This window comes from Triticum aestivum, chromosome 6D (genome assembly GCF_018294505.1).
Source record: "Triticum aestivum cultivar Chinese Spring chromosome 6D, IWGSC CS RefSeq v2.1, whole genome shotgun sequence".
In the NCBI taxonomy this organism is placed as follows: Eukaryota; Viridiplantae; Streptophyta; class Magnoliopsida; order Poales; family Poaceae; genus Triticum; species Triticum aestivum.
In genome coordinates, this window is record NC_057811.1 from 4,509,211 (window position 1) to 4,531,391 (window position 22,181).

Genomic DNA, 22,181 nt, shown 5'->3' on the forward strand with positions numbered 1-22,181 from the left:
CTTCACTTGACAAATGGTGGTGGTGAGGAAGATTGGTGGTGGGGTACTCTTGTCGCGAAACATTGTTGTGTTGCGCTCATTCCAAATAGTCCACCACACAAGCATGGTTAGAGAAGTAAGGTTTTATGATTAAGAGTGCCGACGCCAGTTCTATTAGCCCATTAATTCTTAACAGAGCCTTCCAAATGGCAAGTGGAAGTGTCCAAGTTCTCAATATCGAATTTCTCAATGACCAAGTTCCAAACACGTATGGAGAACCGGCACTTGAATAGTAGACATATCCCACTTTCTTGCAGTCTCTTGCAAAGGGCGGAAAAGATCACAGTTCAGCAATCCCCATTTGGCTAAACGGTGGGGGGCTTCAAATTCTATCTTGGATTGCCAACCAAGCAAAGAATTTAAATTTCGGTGGCGCCCAAACTTTCCAAACAATTTGGTCCATGGGGGAGAGAACCATGCCAAGGAATTGCGCCTTATAGGAGGAAGCCGCCGAGTAGTGTCCCCTAGTCATATGCTTCCAAACAATGTCATCATCGGTGAGCTTATTAAGGTGGACCTCACTAACAAGCATTGAAAGATTGAAAAATTGTTGGATGTGTTCAATAGTGGCAATGGTCGAGGGGGTGACCTTGAGGATCCACGTGTTGTTTGCAAGTGCCTCGCGCACACTCCAATTCTTTCTCGAGGAAGCCTCAAATATGAGTGGAGCGATGTCTTTGGGTTTCTGACCATGAACCCATGGAACCTCCCAAAAGGGTGTCTTGGCGCCATTCCCTAAGATGATGGAAGTTGAGCCATAGAAGAAGTTAAGGTCCTCCTCGTCACACATGTTGCCCAACCCAACCCACAACTTACTTGGCTCTTTCCACTCAAACCAAGGCCATCTCAATCTCAATGCACGAGCAAACTTGTTGGTGTTGAGAACGTCAAGCCCACCATACTCGTGTGGCCAACGAAACACCTCCCAATTCAACTAACCGGAGCCGGACCAAAGAAAAGCTTATTGAAGCATGTTTACGTTACAAAGTGTGCATGGAAAGACAACAAGGGCTATTAACTTGTCATGCTTATTAACATCTGTTAGATTTCTGGATTGCAAGATCAAGATACACAAAGGAGATGTTTACCTAGTTGGGTGAGACTGACTTGGCTCTTTATTGGAGGAGACTAATCAAGAAGGTGTTGTCAGATCTTGTTTGAACTTCAAAGTGTTGTGACTTCGCTATTAATAAAAAGAGTGTTGCAATATTTTGTTTGAACTTTGTTTGAGTGGAGAAAATTACTGATTTTTTAAAAAGATGCTAGTCCTATTCTGGATCTCTCATGGATATTTATCGTGTCTTGAGTTACACTTAAGATATTTTTCAGTTCTTGGACTTGCCATTTCCGACATCTGTCCAGTAAGTCGTTCTTGAGTTACATCCAATATTTGCCTTCCGCTTCAACAGTGGAATGTGAATTTATTTAATAATAAAGGGATTACACGACAGGCTATAATTAGCCTTCTTGTTGAGTTTTTATAGCTCACACGTTAGTACCCAAGCTTCATGGACGTTGACGACTGGCAACCCAAACAGTTCCTACGAAATAAGAGTGTGGGATCAATGAGAAATCACAAACGTTTCCAATAGGAAAAGCATGTGTGATGACTCGTCCTATGCCACACAGTTTTTTCCCACGTCTCCTGTGTGATATACATTAATAACGCAAACCCTTCTATTAGGAAACACGTCTGTGATGGCTCACCCTATCACACACGAATAACTACAGCGCATCATTGTGATACCCTACACTAACACAAACATTTGATTTAGATACATTGTGTGGGACGTTCATCATATCTCACATGGCTTATCTGGCCAGCTTGTTTGTGATAACACTCCCTATTACACACGAGCTCTTTAACTCCTAGTGTGTGTGATCAGTGGAGTTATCTCCGACGCCCCCTATCGCCCATCTTAGCAAGGCGACGGTTTGAAACTGGGTCAGCAAAAGTGGGTTTAAACCGTTTGCATAGAACACGAATACACTAATGTTTTGTGTCAACAAGTGTCCAGCCGATGTGGTGGATGCATGCGTCCTCCAGTGGCGCTTGGACCAGGCTTTGCTAGATGGCGGCTTGGTCTCCCGTCGTCGGTGCACGGTACCTCGAGCGGTGAAAGTGATCTAGATCTAGGTCGGCCTAGCGGGGGTGGCTGCAGACTGTGATGGTGCAGCGACCTCCTGTGGCTCCATGGCGGCGGTCGACATCGAAAGATCTTCGAGAAGTTCATCTCTCCATATCAAATAGTTGACTTTGGCGATGAGATGCAAATTATGGATGAGGGCTTGACGCAGAGGATTGGTTGTGCAGCGGTGCATCACATGTAACTACTGGGACCATGAAATGTGGTTACGTTGATGGTGGAGCTCCGGGGTGAAAGCCTTTTCCTGAAGTCTGCCATTGCCGATGGTAATACGTCATTACCTTGTTAAAGGCATTGCTCAGATATGCTCGGACTGTCAGGGTGAAAACCTAGATTCTGGCCGGCTAAAAATTAAGCGTCGCTCCCTTCTTTAAGGTGTTGTTGTTGAAGAAACTCATCGTACATATGGTGTCTTGAGATGGTTTGTGAGCATATGGCCTTTCTTGTAGTTTGCCAATCACGGATCCTATCATTTAGGATTTTTTATCTCGCCCAATCATAGCTTTGGTCTTATATCACTTTGCTATTTGCAGGGATATTTTTGCGTGTGTTGGTATTGGTTGTGTGCATCATACGTAGAGGCCGGGTGTGTGCTCATCGTGGTTGTATTTTCTTGAAGCTTCACATTGAGTTAATCAAATCCATCCTTTTCCAAAGAAGTTCAGACATCTATCACATCGTTCGCTAATTTTTTCCACTGAAAAAGGAATCCATACCAAGTAATGTTACTTTCTTAATCTATTTTTCCGCCTTTTCTATTTCCAAGTTCTACAAAAATGCAACTTGCGTCTGTTGATCTGGGAATCCAGGCGCAACTCATGGCGGGCATGAGGGCGATGCCGAGAGTGACGAGAGACCCAGCCCGGGGTTGACATAGCTATCCACACATCGCCGGTGGAGCGAAGTCGGTGATTTACGGCGTTGGAGATGAGGCGGGGCTTGGAGGAATGACCTGAGCTGAAGGTAGACCGATAGAGGTGGCGGCTTGGGGAGCACGGGGCGATGAGGCGCCTCTGACCGCGAGTGGCAGGAGAAAGAAGATGCCATAGAGTCGGTTTCCGTAGGTATACGTGTTTTCCGCGAGTGGCAGGAGAAAGAAGATGTACGTTGTTGAGTATATTGATTATTAGGAAAAATGAGATATATTAGAATTTGTTTTGTTTTGTCTTGTACAACAAGTAGATCATTGTACTCTTATATATATGCCCACGAGGCTCAAGCAATACAACAACTATTTCACCAATCCTCTCTCTCCCTTCTAACATGGTATCAGCCTAACCGATCCAAACCGTCGCCGTCGCACGCCGCTTCCGCCCCGCGCGCCGCCCCCGGGGCGGTCGGCCTCCATGTCCGTCGTTTGGGGCCGCGCCGCCCGTACCTAGGGTTCGTCCACCGGTCATGTTGATCGGCTGCCGTAGAGTCTTTTTTCCAATTCTTGATCCGGGTTTTCTCTCTCACGCCGGTGGTCTTGATCGACGTCTCTTTTTGATTTTCCGATTTAATATCCGTTTACGTCGTCCGCCGCCGTTCGTCATCTATAACGCGTCTCTACTCTGACCCCGACAATAACTCCCGTTCACCCGGATCTGTTGCCGGCACCCCAGGTTCACGCGTGCAACGCGTGTGCTGTTGCGGTGGGCTGCATCACGTGCGGGTATGCTTGGGTGCATGCATGCATCCGTGCACAAGGCCGGTTCCCGTCGGCTGCATCACTGCCTGCATCCCTGCGCGTCTCGTCGTTCGTCCGCGCCTTCTCGACTTTGCTTACTGTGTTTTCGGTTTAATCAGCCGTCTGCGCACAGCTTCGCAGGTCTGTGAAGATCATCATCGAGTATGAGCGTTTTCATCGATCGAGCAATGGGTTGCCGCTGTGTCACCTCATAAGGCCGCAGCGTCATTGCCCCGTGGTACTCCCGCGACTGCATCAACCTGTGTGCTACCGCTGCGTCGCCCTTTCGGACCGTAGTGCGCGGCCCGCGGTCAACCGCCGCCTCGAGGCCGTCCGCTTCAGGCCGTTCCCGTGGCTGCACCGACCCTCGCGCCGCCGCTACATCACCCTGCCGGGCCGTAGCGAGCGTGGCACGCGGTTCCTGCCGTCGCCACGTGGTTCTCTCCGCGGCTGCATCGACCAGCGCGCTGCCGCTGCGTCGCCCCTTCGGGTCGTAGTGCCGTGGCCCGCGGTCCATCGCCGCCCCGAGGCCGTCCGCTCAGGCTGCACCTACCCTCGCGCTGCCACTTCGTCGTCCTATCGGGCCATAGTGAGCGCGACACACGGTTCCTGCAACCGCAACCGTCCTGAGGTCTTCCCCGCCGTCACCCCGACCCACGCGCTGCCATTGTGTCGCCCCTTCGGGACATAGCGTCGCGGCTCGCAGTCCACTTCGCCGTCCCCGCGCGCGTCGACTTCTACGTGGTATGCGTCACGCCGTCTCCTAGGCGAGGGAACGCCACCGTCTGCGCCGGTCTTCGCCACGCTGTCGGGTTCTTCCTCGCCTACTTCGAGCACCGTCGCCGCGCTTCTGACCTAGCCGCTGCCGCCTCCTCAGGCTGCCGCCGCCGCTCTTCTTCCCTGTCCACAGCGACTACCTCGATACCGGCTACCCCGACTCGACATCGATCACGGCGTTCTTAGCATGGCTACCTCGACGACGGCTACACCACCCACGCTCTCGGCTACATCGACAAACGGCACAAAGGGCTGCTGCCTTGCTTGAGCAAACTCGTCGGTTTTCACTCCAGCCACGACTAACGCGATGCGTCGACTGTCGGGGGTGTCCGTCGGCTTACCTTCGGATTCGTCTCCAGTCTCACCGTCTGCGTCGCTACCGTTGTGACTGCGGGGGGATGTTGAGTATATTGATTATTAGGAAAAACGAGATAGACTACGATTTCTTCTGGCTTTTCTTGTACTCCAAGTAGGTCATTGTACTCCTATATATATGCCCATGAGGCTCAAACAATACAACAACTATTCCACCAATCCTCTCTCTCCATTCTAACATACGGAACAGAGCTACGACTATCAAGTACTATCAATTAAGTCGGTTTCCGTAAGTATACGTTTGGGACTCCAGCCAGGCAATAAAAGCATATACATGTTGCGTACGTAAGGGCGAACTCAGCAGATAACTTTGCTAGTGGATGTAATCTTGATTAGAGGTTAATTAGTTTCATTGTATTACTCTAGGCGAGTATCTGCGCTAGGTGTCCAGTAGTTAGTGTGCATGCTGAGTCTGGCTAGGAGTAGCACTTGCCCAAAACTTTGCTAGTTGCCTACGTCACTAGAAGTTAGCTAGAATTCATGCTGAGTCCGATTACGATTTTATATGCTGCGTGAGTCATCGTATACGAGTAGGTTTAGTTGATTTTTTGGGTCGGTTGGGTCGACTGTGTATCCATATATACAAAGCCAACGCAAAAATATTGTACCGGGAGAAAAGGAAATAAAGAGGAAAACTAATAGTAGGAGACGTAGCCTCGGCTATCCCTTTTTTCTGCGCGTGTTCATTGTTTTCATCTACCTCAACGTCGGCAGCTTGCCCAGTACTTGCCATAACACATAGGAGGCCATCGATGGCGACATCGGTACAGTGGACCGATCTCCCTGACGATCTCCTTCAAGTGGTCTACCTCAACGTCGGCAGCTTCCTCCACCGCGTACGCTTCGCCGCCGTGTGTAGCTCGTGGCGAGCCGTCGCGATCACGGCCAGGCATGCCGCGCCGCCCACCCTGCCCTGGCTCATCTTCCCCTCCTTATACGGCGATGATTGCAAAACAATGCATGCATACTGCCCAGAGGACGGCAGGGTCCTGCACATCCCGCTCAAAAGCGAGGCGCTCGTCGGCAAGCGGCTAGTGGGAGCAAATGGCGGCGGCTGGGTCGCCGCGCTCGGGAAGGACAAGCAGCTTGATGTTGTGAACGTGTTTTCCGGTGTTGAGTTGCTCGTCCACGCAAAGAACATGAGGAATGTCTACTCGGGCTCGAAGGTTGTCTTCTCGAAATTCCCCGTGTCAAGTGACTGCATCCTCGCCACCACCCCCCTGCGAAGCAACATCGCCGTCTGCAAGATTGGTTGTCTAGCCGACAGATGGACGACATACATGTTTAATGGACACATCCTTAAGGACATCGTATTCTACAATGGAAGATTGTATGGCCTCACCGCCTCAATGGGCCTGATCAAGTTCAATATAGGCGTGAACAAATACGGCAGGCCTCTTGTCGCTGTTGAGGTCGAGTTGTGTATCCAGATTGATAATGAACCTTTCATATGGTCAACTAACATTGTTGAGCTGCGAGGCAAGCTAGCGATGGTGCTAGGGAAATTACCATTGTACAACAACTGCCACGAGCCTTTCTTCAAGGTTTTTGTGCTGGCTGATGAGTCGACGACAAAGTATGCTTGTAAGTGGGAGGAGGTAACGAGCTTGGGAGACTGTGCCTTATTTTTGGGGAAAATGTCCAGGGCGGTTGACGTGCCGGCGGTTGGACTTGGCAGGGTGCAGAGAAACCACATCTACGCTGATGATATGACATACTTGACAAGTTTGGGTGGCAATGGTAATCGTGTATATCCTATGCAAGATGAAAGTAGTGACGATGTCACGCAGAGGATCAAATTAGCAGGATCTTATGTAGCAGCTCGCGCTCAAACTGGCTTGTGGGTACTCCCTCTTGGCATATGGGTACTCCCTCGCTCCTTATTTCTAGCCAACAAAGTTTCAACTTTCTTTCTAGTGTACCTGGTGTTTTGGTCACACTTACAATAAATTTGACCTTTGACCTTCTAGATTATAAAAGCTTTACAATATAAAAGCGTCACATTTTGCTATGAGATGTAGATGCATTGTTAAAATAGTCGCTGGAAAAAACTATAGTGGTTAGGATATGTGTGGTAAAATACTAGAATTAATAGTTATTCTCTAGACAAGTTTCACGGGAATCGTTTCTATTTTCTCATATATAAGGAAGTGGCAGAAACCCGAGTTATTACAAGAGAGAGAGAGAGAGAGAGAGAGAGAGAGAGAGAGAGAGAGAGAGAGAGAGAGAGAGGTAGTCAAGCCAGGAGTCCACATCGTCCCTATACGACTAGGGCTGGCGACTTTGTCATGGCATAAGCTCAAAAGGCGTGCGAGAGAGGGGGTGTCACCATTGAATACAGCCTCGTTGTGGTGCTTCTGTAGCCACCAGCAACAAAAGGAGAACGAGCTTGACACTGACCGCCAAGGGGCAGCAGGCGGAAGATAGACGTCTTGCAGAGGGCCAAGAAAGCGTTGGGCTAAGGAACACTGGAAGACAAGGTAACCGCATTATTGCAGGTGATTTCACCGAGGGGGCAGATGGACTTGGCAGCGGAGATGATCTACTTTCTTGTTTGTCTAGGTGTCCACGTATTTATATGGGAAGCTGGGACTATTTAATTTGAGTAAAAATTAGTTACTCCTATTATGGACCCGTGATCAGAATCTTCGCTTGGTTTGGTTTGTACTGTTTCGGATTTACCACTTGTAACATTTGTCCGTTTCTTATTCGTGGAGTCACCGAGGAGTTCCTCAGGAAAAACCAGAAGTAGTAGAGCATGAGGGGTGGCAACTTCGTCATGATGGTGACGATGACGTACTTCTGTATAGCCCCCTCGGAGATGATCTACTTCCCAAAAAACTCGACCGACGCAGACTCGTACAACATTATACGCTGCAGGGAGCGCATAATTTTAGTCATTACAATACAATATAGAAAAGTACGATACCCAAATACGTAGCTGCCAGGAGCACAAACTCCGGGGCTTGTTGCATTTGTTCATGGATGGTAGCAAGGATTTTGTCGCTCCATCCTATCCAATGCTCCGCGTATTTCTCCGATACCTTTCATCACCTCTCCCAGGTCACTTCTTAGACGCCGGATCTCTGTGGTGAGATCATATTTTCAAATATCCAGCTATAGCCCCACTATAGCTGTTTGAGCATGTTACCGCTAAATGATTTCATGTACAATTTGCCGCCATAGCCTCGCTATAGCCCAGCTATAGCTGTTTTTAAGGGTTGCCGCTATATGCCATAGCCCGCTATTTAAACATTGGGTGAGATAGGACATCCTCCGATCCATGTTCCTACTCATACCTGTCAGGATTTCAACCTGTTCATGGGTCTCGAGGCCTTCCAATTGCTCGGAAATTTCACGGGGCAGTCGCTTTATCAACTCTTTTATCTTGATTAGTAAAAACAAGTTTGATCAGATTGATCACCTCTACATGATCGCTGTCTATGTCACTGCCAAGCTTTTTAATTAGTAAAAACAAGTTTGTCCAGTTGAGCTGCTTATGCTCCCCAAAGCCCCCTTCTCCCGCGATTATGAAAGGCACAAATTTTCCATAAGGCCCACCCAGATCCAGGTAGCTGTTTGATGGAAGCTCTCTAGCCTCATAATTGGAAGTCCTAACTCCTGCCAGTGGAAGCCTGTAAGCCATTGATTATCACTTACTTGCCAAGCTGAAGAACTTCGGCGCCTTTGGAGAAGAGAACCCTCAACTCCTGCTAATGGTGTCTATGGAGCTGAAATTTGAATTTATATTTTCTGAGGCATGCTTGGATGGATGAACTTGGTGTCTTATTTATAGAGTGCAAGCCACATGTGAAGTTGCTAGAAGTGCTCACAATCGTGCCAGCATGGCTCTGATTGAAATGGCAGTCACCGGTGAAGCTGCTAGAGCACTAATGGCGTGTGCACCTTCACTCTGTACGTACTTGCATGTATATTATGGGAAACAACAATGCACACTATAAGTATGGGCAGCAATAATGTACAATAGGGGACAGAGATATTACTACACGTTGGCGTCAAATTTAGACCTTATGTCTCTTTCATTTTACTCAAAAAAGGTTCCCCGCTATGTATTACAAAGCAACCAACACTGATTGCATAGCAATTGCTGGGGCAACCAGGACAAGAAGCCCAAAAGAAAAGAGAAAAAAACAAAGAAGAAGAAACAAATGCCATCAACGGCAGCTCGACAAAGCATGGATGACCCGCTACTGCTGCGCCCTCCGAAATCGACCCACCACAGACAAAAGCTCCGATCCGCCGCGTACCAAGCAGCACCTCCAAGAAGGAATGTGACGCCGACTACGCTGCTGCTCGGACATGTCCTACGGTTTCTCTCGGCACGTGGAAGGGAGTGGGGGATGGATACCTCCAACACCCTAGGAAGGGATGGCGGCACCGCAGGTGTCACCGCATCGGAGTCGGAAGAACCGGCAAGGAATTCTCCCGCAATCCAAACCCCACTGCCAAACCGGGCCGAAGCCAAGCAGCCACCTCGCCGCCCACGAGTATGTGCCACCGCGGTCTTGACGCCACCCACGCCGCCTCACTTAGATCACCACCACGAGGCCAAGAGGACGGAGAGAGACGCACCAGGTGACCGGAGCAGCAGCACCGGAGCCGCGTGGGAGGGAACCATCTCCACTGTCGTTGTGCGGAAGGCCCGTGCCTTCGGCACCGTCACGGTCGCCGTCCGGACGCGGCAGCTGGGCATACCATTCCACCCTGGGCCCGGCGACGCCTAAATCGGGCCCGCAAAGACCCGCCGGCCACGAAGCAGTAGGTCGGCGCCAGCATCCACCCGCCCATCACCGCTGCCAGTAAGGGCATCTCCAATAGTTTGTATGTTAGCTTGTTGATAAAATATGCCATGTCATCAACTAACATCTTATTAACATACAACTTTAATGAGTTGTATCTAGTTTACCCAATAGAATGTGAGATAATAAATAAGGTGCTTTCTCATTCTACATTGAACCTTGTGCAAGGGGTGTTGGTTCATGTACATACAACCTTCTTCTCTTCAATCTTTTATTGTATGACATATCATCAAAAAATTTATTTGGCAAAGTCTATCAACAAGTATCTTATAACCATTGAAGATGCCTGATGCCGCCATGATCTTGCGTCCGCTCTTAGTTGAAGAAGCCCGGTACCGCCACCACCAGGCCTCAACATTTATTGCAGATCGTAGACACATATTGCATGATTTACTGTAACATTGTGTTGCAAGCCCTTATCCTCACACTCGTGCCATCATGGCTCTGATTATAAATTCCTATTTATAGAGTACAAGACAACATGGCTCTGATTGAAGTGGCAGTCCCAGGTGAAGCTGCTGGAACATTGCCGACGTGTGCACTCACTATCACTCTGTACGTACTTGCATGTATAATATGGGCAACAATCATGTATAGTAAGAGCATCTACATCCGGAGTTGACAAATCCGACCCTTCAAACATCCGCGGACGTCGTCCAGGCGCGTCCGCGGGCACTGACCGGACACCCCACATATTTGCCATTGTGCATCTGCGTATCTCTTATCCGGCGTCTTATATCCATACTATCAATACACATGTTGATCTATTCTATATGATCAAACGACGGACAAAAAATTGAGCTGCAAACAGATAAACATACTTCACCACATCCAAACGGATAAACGATGAGGTGCAGCTGTCGCCGCCGTCAGAGCAGGCGTCGGAGAGGACGACGAGCCCCTTCATCAGACGGGCCGTCCTGTCCTGCTCCCGCTTCAGCCTTGACCCGAGCCTTCTTCGCCGCTGCCTCCTTTGACTCGCGCTCCGACTGCTCAATGCCTAGCCGGAGCGCCTTGGCGTTCTTTTGTCAGAGGCGCCGAGCGTCCGTCTCCGCCGTCGTGAGGGAGCGGCAGTACACCGAGGCGAGGAGGCGCGCGTCCTCGTCGGCATCCGACTCCGTCCCACCGCGGCGGCGCACGGACTGCTTCGCCGCCTCCCTCTCCCATGCACGCTGCCTCTCATGGTACGCGACGCGCGCCTCCGACTCCGGAGTGCGCGTGCGGGCCGGAGGCACGAGCACAAGCACCCAGCGGGCCGCATGCAGGAGTGGCCGACAGGGGAAGGAGACGGCGTGGGGCCGAGGCGCGGACTGTGCTGACCGGGCCTCGCTGGACGCGGGCTGGGAGGGTCTAGCTCCGGCGTCCGCACTGCGTCGGCGCGGGAGGTGCGGCGACGCTACAGATCCGGAGCTGCCGCCGGTCTCCACCTTGGACCGCTCCAGCCCTATGCGGAGGGCCATCTCCTCCTCATAGTAGAGCTCCAAGCCAGAGTTGCTGCCAGAACTGCTCATGGTGGTGGATGGGATCGGAATCGGAGAGGGGGAGGAGTGGACGGGCGTAGCGAGAGAGGGAGAGAGTGAGCTAGGGTTTGAGCTCGCCGCCCGGATTGGAGTTTTTTGTGGGGTCCGTGATGGGCCGGACCTGTCAGGCGGACATGCCCAGGCGTGCCCGGGCAGCCCCATATCCGTCCTATATTTGGGCTGGATATGAGGGGTGCTGGCCAGCCTGGGCATTTGAGGCCCGTTTGAGAGGTCTGTTTGGATGAAATTTGTGACCGGTCAATGACTAGACAGCCTGCCGGGCGCTTGTGACGGGTATGAGAGACCCGTCTGTCGATGCTCTGATAGTATCCTTATGGGCAGCAATAATATACAATAGGGGACAAAGGTCATACGTGAATCACGCAAAGATATTGGTAGGAAAAGTCACCAAGTCACATGGGAAGCCGCTAGAACACTGAGCACGTGCACCATCACTTTGTACTTGCATCAATATCTGTATGGGCAGCAACAATGTACGATATATGACAATTTCATACGTGAATCACGCAAGGCTATTTGTTTACCTGTTGGCATCGATATTTGGCTGGTTAGAATGTCCATACTTGATGAATGGAATAAGACCAACAGAGTTGGTTTAAAGCCAGATGTAAATTTACACCATATTTCTCTTTCTACACCAGGTCTTGTAAAGTCTAAGGGCAGCAAAGTACGATGTATGACATTGAAAGCCAAGAAAATACGAAATAGGAATAGTAAAAAATTCAGAAAATAAAATAAAGATATTTATCCTTTACTGAATAAATGGGTTTCCAAAATCATGTGATGTTTCATATAATTCTAATATCCCATATAAAAAATATCTAGAATCTACCTTCGACACTACTAACATTATCAACGACCTTATCAAGCTTAGCTGACTAGGGAGTGATGCTACCAAATAAGTGGAACATTGTTACGTCCAAGATCACCACCATACACATAGAGGAGCAAGCAAATCATGTCGAGGATATGGTCATTCCCATGAAAACATTGTAGCCGAGCTCCTGATCTAGGACGTGCACTAAAAACATTGAGGCAGATCGATCCAGCATTCCAGCTGCAAGGCGACGCTCGCCTCCGGCCCACTTGGTCACCAGACTTTATGTTGCCACGAGCCGGACCACCTCAAAGCCCGATGCACCAAGAAGGTCGCGGACCGAGGCCCCCACCCCGGTAGACGGTTGGCAAGGGCTGATAACACGCCAATGTGATATTTTACCCTGTATTTCCTAAACCAGGCCCTGCTCAGCCTGTCCCGTTTTCTCCTCTCAGCCAGGCCCGGCTAAGAAAGCAACCAAACACACCCCTACTAGTTTTAAGCCATCTGTGTTGATCTTATTCCATTCATCAAGTATCAACATTCTAACCGGCTAGAGATTGACGCCAGCAGGAAAAACCAATAGGCTTGCGTGATTCATGTATGAAATTGTCCTATATCGGAGTATATTATTGTTGCGCATACTGGTACTGTAGATTAGTTCTGCCCATGACATACATGGTTGCTGCCCAGATGCAAGCAAGTACAAAGTAATGGGGCGCGTGTTCAATGTTCTAGCAGCATGCCGTGTGACGTGGTGCGTTTTCCTTTTCTCTAAAGGATAATTTGATGCCAACACGTAGTAATATCCTTGTGTAAATTATTGATCATTATTGCTGCCCATACTGATAGTGTACATGGTTCTTGCGCAATATATACATGCAAGTACGTACAAAGTGAAGGTGCACACGTCCTTAGTGTTCTAGCAGCTTCACCCGTGACTGCCACTTCAATCAGAGCCATGATGGCTCGATTGTGAGCACTTCTAGCAACTTCACATGTGGCTTGCACTCTATAAATAGGACATCAAGTTCATCCATCCAAGCATGCCTCAGAAAATAGAAATTCCAATTCGAGCTCCATAGACACCATTAGCATTAGAGGGAGGGTGCAGCAGCAGGAGTTGAGGGTTCTCTTCTCCAAAGGCGCCGAAGTTCTTCAGCTTGGCAAGTAAGTGATAATCAATGGCTTACAGGCTTCCACTGGCAGGAGTTAGGACTTCCAATTATGAGGCTAGAGAGCTTCCATCAAACAGCTACCTGGATCTGGGTGGGCCTTATGGAAAATTTGTGCCTTTCATAATCGCGGGAGAAGGGGGCTTTGGGGAGCATAAGCAGCTCAACTGGACAAACTTGTTTTTACTGAACAAGCTTGGCAGTGACATAGACAGGGATCATCAAGAGGTGATCGATCAGATAAAGGCAGAGAAAGATGTTGAAAAGATAAAAGAGTTGATAGAGCGACTGCCTCGTGAAATTGCTGAGCATTTGGAAGGCCATGAGACCCATGAACAGGTCGAAATCCTGGCAGATCTGAGCAGGAACATGGATCAGACGATGTCTTATCTCAGCAGAGAGATCCGGCATCTAAGGAGTGACCTGGGACAGGTGATGCAAGGTATCGGAGAGATACGCGAAGCATTGGCTAGGATGGAGCGCCAGAATCCTTGCTTCCGTCCATGAACAAATGCAACAAGCCCTGGAGCAAGTGCACCTGGCAGTTTCGTATTTGCATTTCGTACTTTTCTATATTGTGTTGTAATGAATAAAATTATGCGCTCCTTGCAGCGTATAATGTTGTACGAGTCTGAGTCGATCGAGTTTTATTAGCTACATGTGCATGTCTGTACTATCTGCAGTTGGTTGTTCTTGTCAAGGGTTTGTAATGAATAAAATTATGTGCAGCTGGCTGCACATAATGTTGTCTAAGTCTGATTAGATCAAGTAGTCGTGGGGGTCCGTGCATGTCAGCAATTGTTCCTCTCAAGTGTGTGCAACTTTGCACTAAAGAGCTATGTATATAGTGAGTGTATTCATGTTCTTATTTTGTTTCTCATGGTTCTTATTACGATGAGGTGAATCTTATTCCATCCACCCAAAAAATGATATAATATAATTGCATTACTTCACACGCATCTCAACTTTATTCCGTAGGATCATTCTTTTTTTTTTTCAGCCAAAGCCTAAAGACCACATCTATCTATCTATCTATCTATCTATCTATCTATACCTATACTAATTCTAGACTCCTTAGAAATTACCACGTTAATCAGATTTTACGAGCCGTTAATCTGGTGGGACCGAGTTATTACGGTCTAGATCTTCGGAGAAATCTCACAACAGAAAAAAAACATCACGACCAGAATTGTAGCAATCATGGTCTCTCTTTCCTTCAAAACGTGGTCGCTCTTTCCTTGAAAGAGAAAAAAAACATAGTCTCTCTTTCTCACGTCTCTCTCTCTCTCTCTCTCTCTCTCTCTCTCTCTCTCTCTCTCAAGTCCCTCTTGCTCTCTCGCTGCTACAGACCCTAGAAATTACCATGTTAATCAGATTTTACGAGTCGTTAATCTGGTGGGACCGAGTTATTACGGTCTAGATCTTCCGAGAAATCTCACAACAAAAAAAAACATCAAGACCAGAATCGTAGCAATCATGGTCTCTCTTTCCTTCAAAACGTGGTCGCTCTTTCCTTGAAAGAGAAAAAAAACAGTCTCTCTTTCTCACGTCTCTCTCTCTCTCTCTCTCTCTCGATCTCTCAAGTCCCTCTTGCTCTCTCGCTGCTACAGACCCGTTTGACTAAGCCCCTCGAATGTAATCTCTCTTTGTCACGACCTCTCTCTCTCTCAATTTCTCCTGTCGTTCTTGGTCTCATGTTTTTCTTCTTCCCCACATGAAAAATTCTGCTGCTCCTAACAGAAATCAACCGACCTACCTCTCCCTATACATATTCTTCGCTTGCTCCTTGATGATGAGGTCTTTCAATCTACGATCGCCTCCGTTTCAGGCATATGCTCCTCCTCCCTGCCGGTCGCTGCGGTAGATTTGTTTGACTAACCCCCTCCAAAATTACTTGCAGCAGTACTTTTGTGGTTTTCTTGGCCTCGCACCGATCTAGACCTACTTGCCATAGCAAATAATCATAGCCTCAACTTTTCGCGGTTTCACCAACCCATCATGATTGCTCGAGATCGCAGCGGCCGCCTGCGCTATCGGCCAGGTACGCAAGAGCACCCTGAAGTTACTTTTTTTTCTTCACATGTGCTGTTGTGGAACCAAAATTCAGATTATATGTCTGTTTGATCCAGCTATTGTGATCATCTAATGGTCGTTATAGATGTTTCTCCAGAGATAGCCTTACATTCATACATAATCAGAAAATTACTGTACAATTAAGAGTTTGTTGGACTGAAATAAATCACGGAAGGCCAGGCCGACGGATCACCAACACCATCAAAATTTATCATGAGGTCACCACTACTTAACAAGTCATGCTGGGGTCGTCTCCGGACTAGCATCCGCCTTGGCAATGGCGACCAAGAGGTAATACCATCAGCTGCTTTGGATAAATATGCCTGAGTTTTTTTGCTCTTGCCTAACCTGTAGCGCTAGCCCGCTGAATTTACTGGATATAAAAAGATAAGAATATTTTCAAAGAATAAATTACATGCAGAGTTGCAGAGTAAGTTTGGGAATAGTCGAATTTCAGTCATACATGCTATATTTATGCTCATGACGGCACCATGGAAATCGATCTGAAAGGGGCGGAATCCTAGTGCTCACCTGCTACTGAACAAGAGGACTACCAACGAAGGAGAGTGGTCAAAGACTCGAACTGTGGTGATCCCCTAGTTTCTGAATATTTGGTTACCGGGTTATCTTGCCCAGGATGATATCAGTTTTTGTTTTACTCCTTTCGCTGAACCAGCAGTGTTGCTGTAAGTTGGTCCATAGAACGATGTTCTATGTGTTTCATTTTCAATGAAATATGCATGGAACCGGGACAGGGCCTTTTCATAGAAACAAAGTTACCCTCATGATTTCATTCAGTATAATCGTATCGGGATGCACATCCACAATTTTTGTAGAAAGAATGTAGTTCGTAGTTACATACAAGAATCTTGCATCACAAACATGTACATGTTCTCTATCTACCAAGGATGAAATTCTGACCCTATATCATTAAAAATATCCATTCTTATTCATTAGGCACACATAAGTACAATACAGATAAACCACACATTCAGTTATATACAGTTTTGTTTCATGTGCATGAGGTTTCACTTCTTTTATATTGGTGTGCAATTCATTGTCGTGCTTAGCATTACTAAAGTTCTGTCCATTGTGAGGGGGGATCAAAATACATGCTATGATTGTGAATGTTAGTTGCTATCTAAAGAGCATTGCATCAAAAGAACATTCAGTTGGGTGGGTTTTGTTCTTCAGTTAGATACATATTTCTCTTTGCGTTCAAAACTTCATATAATTGAGTTTGGACCACCTAGCCTTCAAATCCAAACGACCTCTCGCAGTGCATCATGTTGCTCCTAGCTCGCGATCCTCTTCATTACGAACGGCCCCATCCATAGTACAGATTGTGCACCTCCATGATGTCGACTTTCATCAACTACGTCATTAGCGGGGTGCCTCTGCTTGGACCTTGATGTCAGTTTTGCCATTATCGCATGTAGGCAACCTTTCCTCTTTCATTTGAATCTAGAGGTGCACTTTTTTTACCACGGGATATTGTTGCTTGAAAGACGAGTTTTATGTACGTCGTGACCACAGTCAATTAATACATCATTAGGATATTTACATTTAAACTGAGCTCCTAAGAGATTTTCTAATCATATAAGTTATATTTATACTCATGTAGTAAATTCTACTGTTGATTCTGTAGAAGCCTATGGCACACTAACGCCTTCAGTATGTTATATTTTTGTTGTTCCAAATAAAGTTCGAACATGCAAATTTTGTTTATCTATTTTTCCAGCCAAATTTATACGTTATCCCAGACCACATATTTTCCTTAACCTTACTGTTTGATGTGGTGAATAGTTAGATTTTTCTAATGTATAGGTACAGTACTACCATTATACAAAACTAATGGGCTTAATTCTTGCTGCAAATTTACAGAAGGTCCTATCACTTCCCTGCATACCATTTTTTCATATCATATTGTTTCGTCTTGGGACGCTGCCCTATATGCTCTAAATGCTACCCTTTATCCTTTGCCATAGTTTGTCCATCCATTTAAATGCATTTTTATTACTTGGCATGTATTTGGTGATTCAGAATTATAAACCTACACATGTCATAAATGATGTTTGTGTGTATCCCGGCTGTTTAGTTATGCTATATTTTCTAAAAACTTTGAATATCTTCTGGTATTTTGAATATCTTGCACCGCTGGTGATGACTCTCGATACCAATACCAGTACTTCCTTCCAGTGACTTGAATGTTAGACATTGCAATTATTTGCATTTTTGAAGTTAAATCGATGTTTCTATTATAATTGATCTACTGTTGGGGCATTGGAAAATTAAGTTGTATTGGATTGATCTACTGTATGTGTGGCCCAGTATAGTTATTACATGGTGTTCATTCAACATAATGACTTGCTTCATCAAATAGTATTGAACGTCAATTGAGCCTTTCAAATAGTGTTTGAGAAATTCCCTTTTAGAGAATCGAGTATTGGCTGTTGTGTAGAGTTTAAAAAAACCAAATGCTTGAATTCACATGCATGCACCAAGTAATTTGAGACATTTAATATAATAGACAGAAGGAATTTGCTGAATCAAATTTTCCACTATAATTCAGTTTCATTGTAATATTCCTATGACAAGTAAAAAAAATCATAGTGTTTGGTTCACAGAGTTGTTCCAGTAAATTACCTTATAAGGAAATAATAGTGTTATGTTGCTATCACCATGATGCATGATATACATTTATAGTACCAACATTATTCTGGCATGTTTCACTTTTCAACAAGTTTCGTCTACTCAAAAAGCTATCTTTGAAAAGTTTACATATGAACACAACCAGAAACTTTACGTAAACTCCTACAAGAAATTAGCATTTGGGTATCAACAAGTAGGCTTCCCAAATAATGATGGCTCATCATATGGGCTCTAAGTTTAATATTCAAATTCCTGCATATTTACATTACTGTTAATAATGATTTTAACATGGACACTAGCCCGTGCAGGTGCACGGGTTGATGACTAGTTCGATTAATTAAACAAAGAGAAATGTGCAGTTAATCAGGGGAAAACAAGGTGAAAACCTTATGGACGACTTGGCTGAAACACTCTCCACCCAGGGTTCTTTGGTGATGTCTTCGTCATCACTCCTCCTTCAGCTGGTAACTATGATTTCACAGCTGTGTGCTCACTGCTCTTACCAGCTCGCTATTGCAAGCCGCCCTGCGCTACCCAGCTGAAAATACATAAATCCATATTTTTTAGCAACATCAAGTGTTTGTAATTTATAAAATTATCTGCATCTTGCTGCACATAATGTTGTATCAGTATGAGTAGATCAAGTGGTTGTAGGCAATGCAATAAGACCAAAAGAGTTCCTTTTTTTATGAAATCTCGAAACTTTATTCCCCTTAATTTAGTTTTCTATTTTATGACCCGGTCGTCCTGGTATTGGGTGAAGAGATACTTTTAGCAGCTGAAGCGGCAGCCTTCACTCAGCAGGAGAACCAAAAGATTCAAAACATGAGGTTGAAGCTTGTTGTTAAAATTCATGTCCTACCAATTTGTAGAATTCAAAAGCCTATCTTAATTAAGATGAACTAATAAAATACTTGACATAACCTTGCCCACCATCACTGATTGCTTCTCTGTAGTGGTGCAGCGTAGAGTTCGAAAACAGGAGCAACTGAGTAGTAGCATTCCAATGTAACACGCCTATACCTCATTCCTACTTCTAGAGTTAACTTGAATGCTCCGTTAATATGATAAATTTCTAACTGATTAATGCAATATTGTTGATATGTATGGCATTTGTTGTTGCAAAAAAAATGTCATCATCGGTGCGTAGCTAAAATGTACAAGTGTTACTATAGTTGAAGCCTGCTATCGTTCGTGTATATAGTATGTTTTGCTGATACTCCATTAAAAACGTTTTGCTAAGTATGAAAATTTACACATAAACCAACAGAATGCAGTGCAACATAGGATAAACTTTCTTGGTTCTCACATTTTACTAGTAGTAAAAATAGAAGAAATTAATCTTGGTGCCTGCAAGAAGAAATAAAAAAATTCTTGGTTCTATGTAGCTTTCAGCAGGAGTCCCTTCATTCGAAAAAAGTAGCATTTAGTAGCCCAAAATAGAGTCCAAGAACAGAGTTTCCGGTGCTTTTGCTACTAACATCAGTCACTAGGCAGTACTTGTAAAACCAGAAGAAATCCTGGAAGCTTTTGGAAGGGCGATATTAGTTCATATGGCCTGGAAGTTGGCTGCTTGTAGGATAATATTTAAATTAATATAGGATAATATTATAAATTAATATAATGATAACATTAGTTGAGCTGATGAAAGGACGCTGCATGTGATGGTTATGGGTCACCACTTGCCCGGCAGGAAATAAATACCACTTAATCAAGGTAGGATTGACCCAGTATTTATATAATAGATTATCTCTGTCATCAATCGATAGCAGCATCTCAGAGTTGAATTATTGGCTGGTACATGGCCAGCGATTGCCACGATTGACTTTGATATTTGAGAGATAGCATCGATCCTAGCTGTTCCTGTCACCGACTGCAGCACAACCCTCTCACCGACTGCCCACCCGCTCATCGATTCCTCTTCCAACCTCCGAAGTGCAGCCCTGCCGTCAACCTTCGGTGGCGCTCCGGCACGACGCTGGGAGAAAAAGACGTGAGCAGCCCTGATTTTTCTTACTTCCCTCCCGTCTCCTCCTTCCCCAATTTCATATTATGATTTCATTCCTCTTTTGTGTTTTAGGATTTTTAGCTAGGTGATATAAGTTGTTCCTGATTCATTGTACATACACTCAAGTATGAGCTGCAGCCATTCATATTGCCGGCTCCGGCGGCCCCGCTGGAGGACGAGAACATCCTCCAGGAGATCCTCCTCCGCCTCCCTCCACAGCCATCCTCCCTTCAACACACCTCGCTCGTCTGCCCTCGCTGGCGCTGCATGCTCTCTGACCCCAAGTTCCTCACCCACTTTCGCAGACACCACAAGAAACCTCCAATCATTGGCTTCTTCGTCGAAGAATGGGGCATGCCCACCATCTTCAAACCAGTAGATCCACCCCATCACATCCCTGTCGAGCGCTTCTCCATGCCCAAGGCCAGCAAACCCTACGCTAGCTGGGACTTGCTCGGCTGCCGCCATGGCCTTGCCGTCCTAGTCAATATGTGGCAGCATCGCCAGATCATTGTGTGGGATCCCCTCTCTGGTCAACAACACCGCGTGAATTTTCCACCAGGGCTTGATAACAATGAAGTGGCGTTCTGGCATGCCTCGGTGATGTGTGCAGATGATCAAGATGGGCACGTGCACGGCGATTGCTTCTCGAGCCCGTTCAAATTGGTCTTGATCTGGGTTGTCAGACACAAGCAAGCATCTGCTTGCCTACACGAATCCGCATCTGGTGTATGGGGAGAGATTGTCATGGAAATTACAAATCAAATTTATTTCATAAGTCCTGGTGTCTTTGCTGGAAAATGAACTTTGTTGGTTGCTTAGTGGAGTTGGCGTCCTTGTGTTTGATCTTGAAAATCAGAACCTTGGTGTGGTTAAGAACCTAGCATGTATTACTGTGTCCATCGGATCTGTTCAGCTCATACGGACAAAGGATAGTAGACTTGGCCTAGCATACTTGTCTAGACAGACCATTCAATTATGGGAGCGGAAATCGGACTATGATGGTGTTGTCAGATGGGTTCTTCTGCAAACAACCATTCAACTGGAGGAGCTCTTTCCACAGATGTTTTTTTTTTGAACAGATGTTTATGGATGAAGAAAGTGTAAGAAAAAAGGGGTATAATGAAAAATCAGTAGAAATAAAGGTCTATGATGGCAACACAAATGTCATTGTTCTTTCTACGATTAGAGGTGACTTGACGCTCGAAGTTGACATGATGGAGATCAAACACGTTATTAAAAGAAATTTCAAGTCTTCGAACACCTACTATCCCTATGTGAATTTCTATACCGCAGGTAATTCCTCCCTATCTACATTGCACAAGCAAAACAAAATCTAGATAGATTGTTTTGCCAAGATTCATTAAGATAATTTTGGTACCTGATTCATGAAATATTCCTCATGTAATTAAAGATTGACTAGATATATAAGAATATGCTCGGTATGATGATCATGTAGTGATGTAATTTATTAGTTTAAAATGGGGCTATATTGAAGGTAGGACATTAATGCAAATTTTACTATGTTGCATTCCCATTGCTAACATGCTAACTTGTTGCGTACCCACTGCTACTTGCACTTATCTATAATTATTCACTAGGAGTTTCATGTAATCTGAAAATGGCACCAATTTCACAGAAAATGATATATTGAAACTATATGTTATCTTGAATAGCAATTCTTCTGGCACAATTGGAGGCTTAAATCTTTTTATGTGCTCCAGTTCATTTATTATTCTTCAAAAAGACAAAAATATCGTTGCCGGTCTTGATAATAATCATCAATTCATAATACCATGCGCTTTATTTCTTGTCGATAACAGTCCTAGTTCATTAAATTCTAAAGTTGCTATATAATGGGATACTAATTTTGTCACTGAAGAGCTGCATTTTCTATAAACATCTATTCTGTCATACCATTATTTTTAACCATTGATGCTATGGACCTAACAATAGAGTGGCTTCATTTACTATCCTTGTAAAAAATTATACTTTCACCTCATCCAATTAATAAAAAGATATGGTGTTTAAATCAACAGTTTATCATCGATTCAACTGCTCTTTGCAAATTGTCAATTGTTTTTGGGC

The 22,181-nt window shown here is 45.7% G+C and overlaps 1 protein-coding gene and 1 pseudogene across 1 annotated transcript; one reads left to right on the top strand and one right to left on the bottom strand.

Annotated features, from left to right (window-relative positions):
* Positions 1-7,986: 7,986 nt before the first annotated feature.
* Positions 7,987-8,716, bottom strand: LOC123146441 (uncharacterized; annotated as a pseudogene).
* A 4,400-nt stretch (positions 8,717-13,116) lies between these two features.
* Positions 13,117-14,228, top strand: LOC123140679 (uncharacterized). Its single transcript, XM_044559965.1, has one exon. It carries the CDS (start codon positions 13,370-13,372, stop codon positions 13,865-13,867), a length of 498 nt encoding a protein of 165 aa, XP_044415900.1. The 5' UTR covers positions 13,117-13,369; the 3' UTR covers positions 13,868-14,228.
* The last annotated feature ends 7,953 nt before the right edge of the window (positions 14,229-22,181 follow it).

Excerpts from the sequence above, each read along its gene's own strand:
- LOC123140679 (XM_044559965.1), top strand. The coding sequence starts at position 13,370 with ATGGCTTACAGGCTTCCACTGGCAGGAGTTAGGACTTCCAATTATGAG.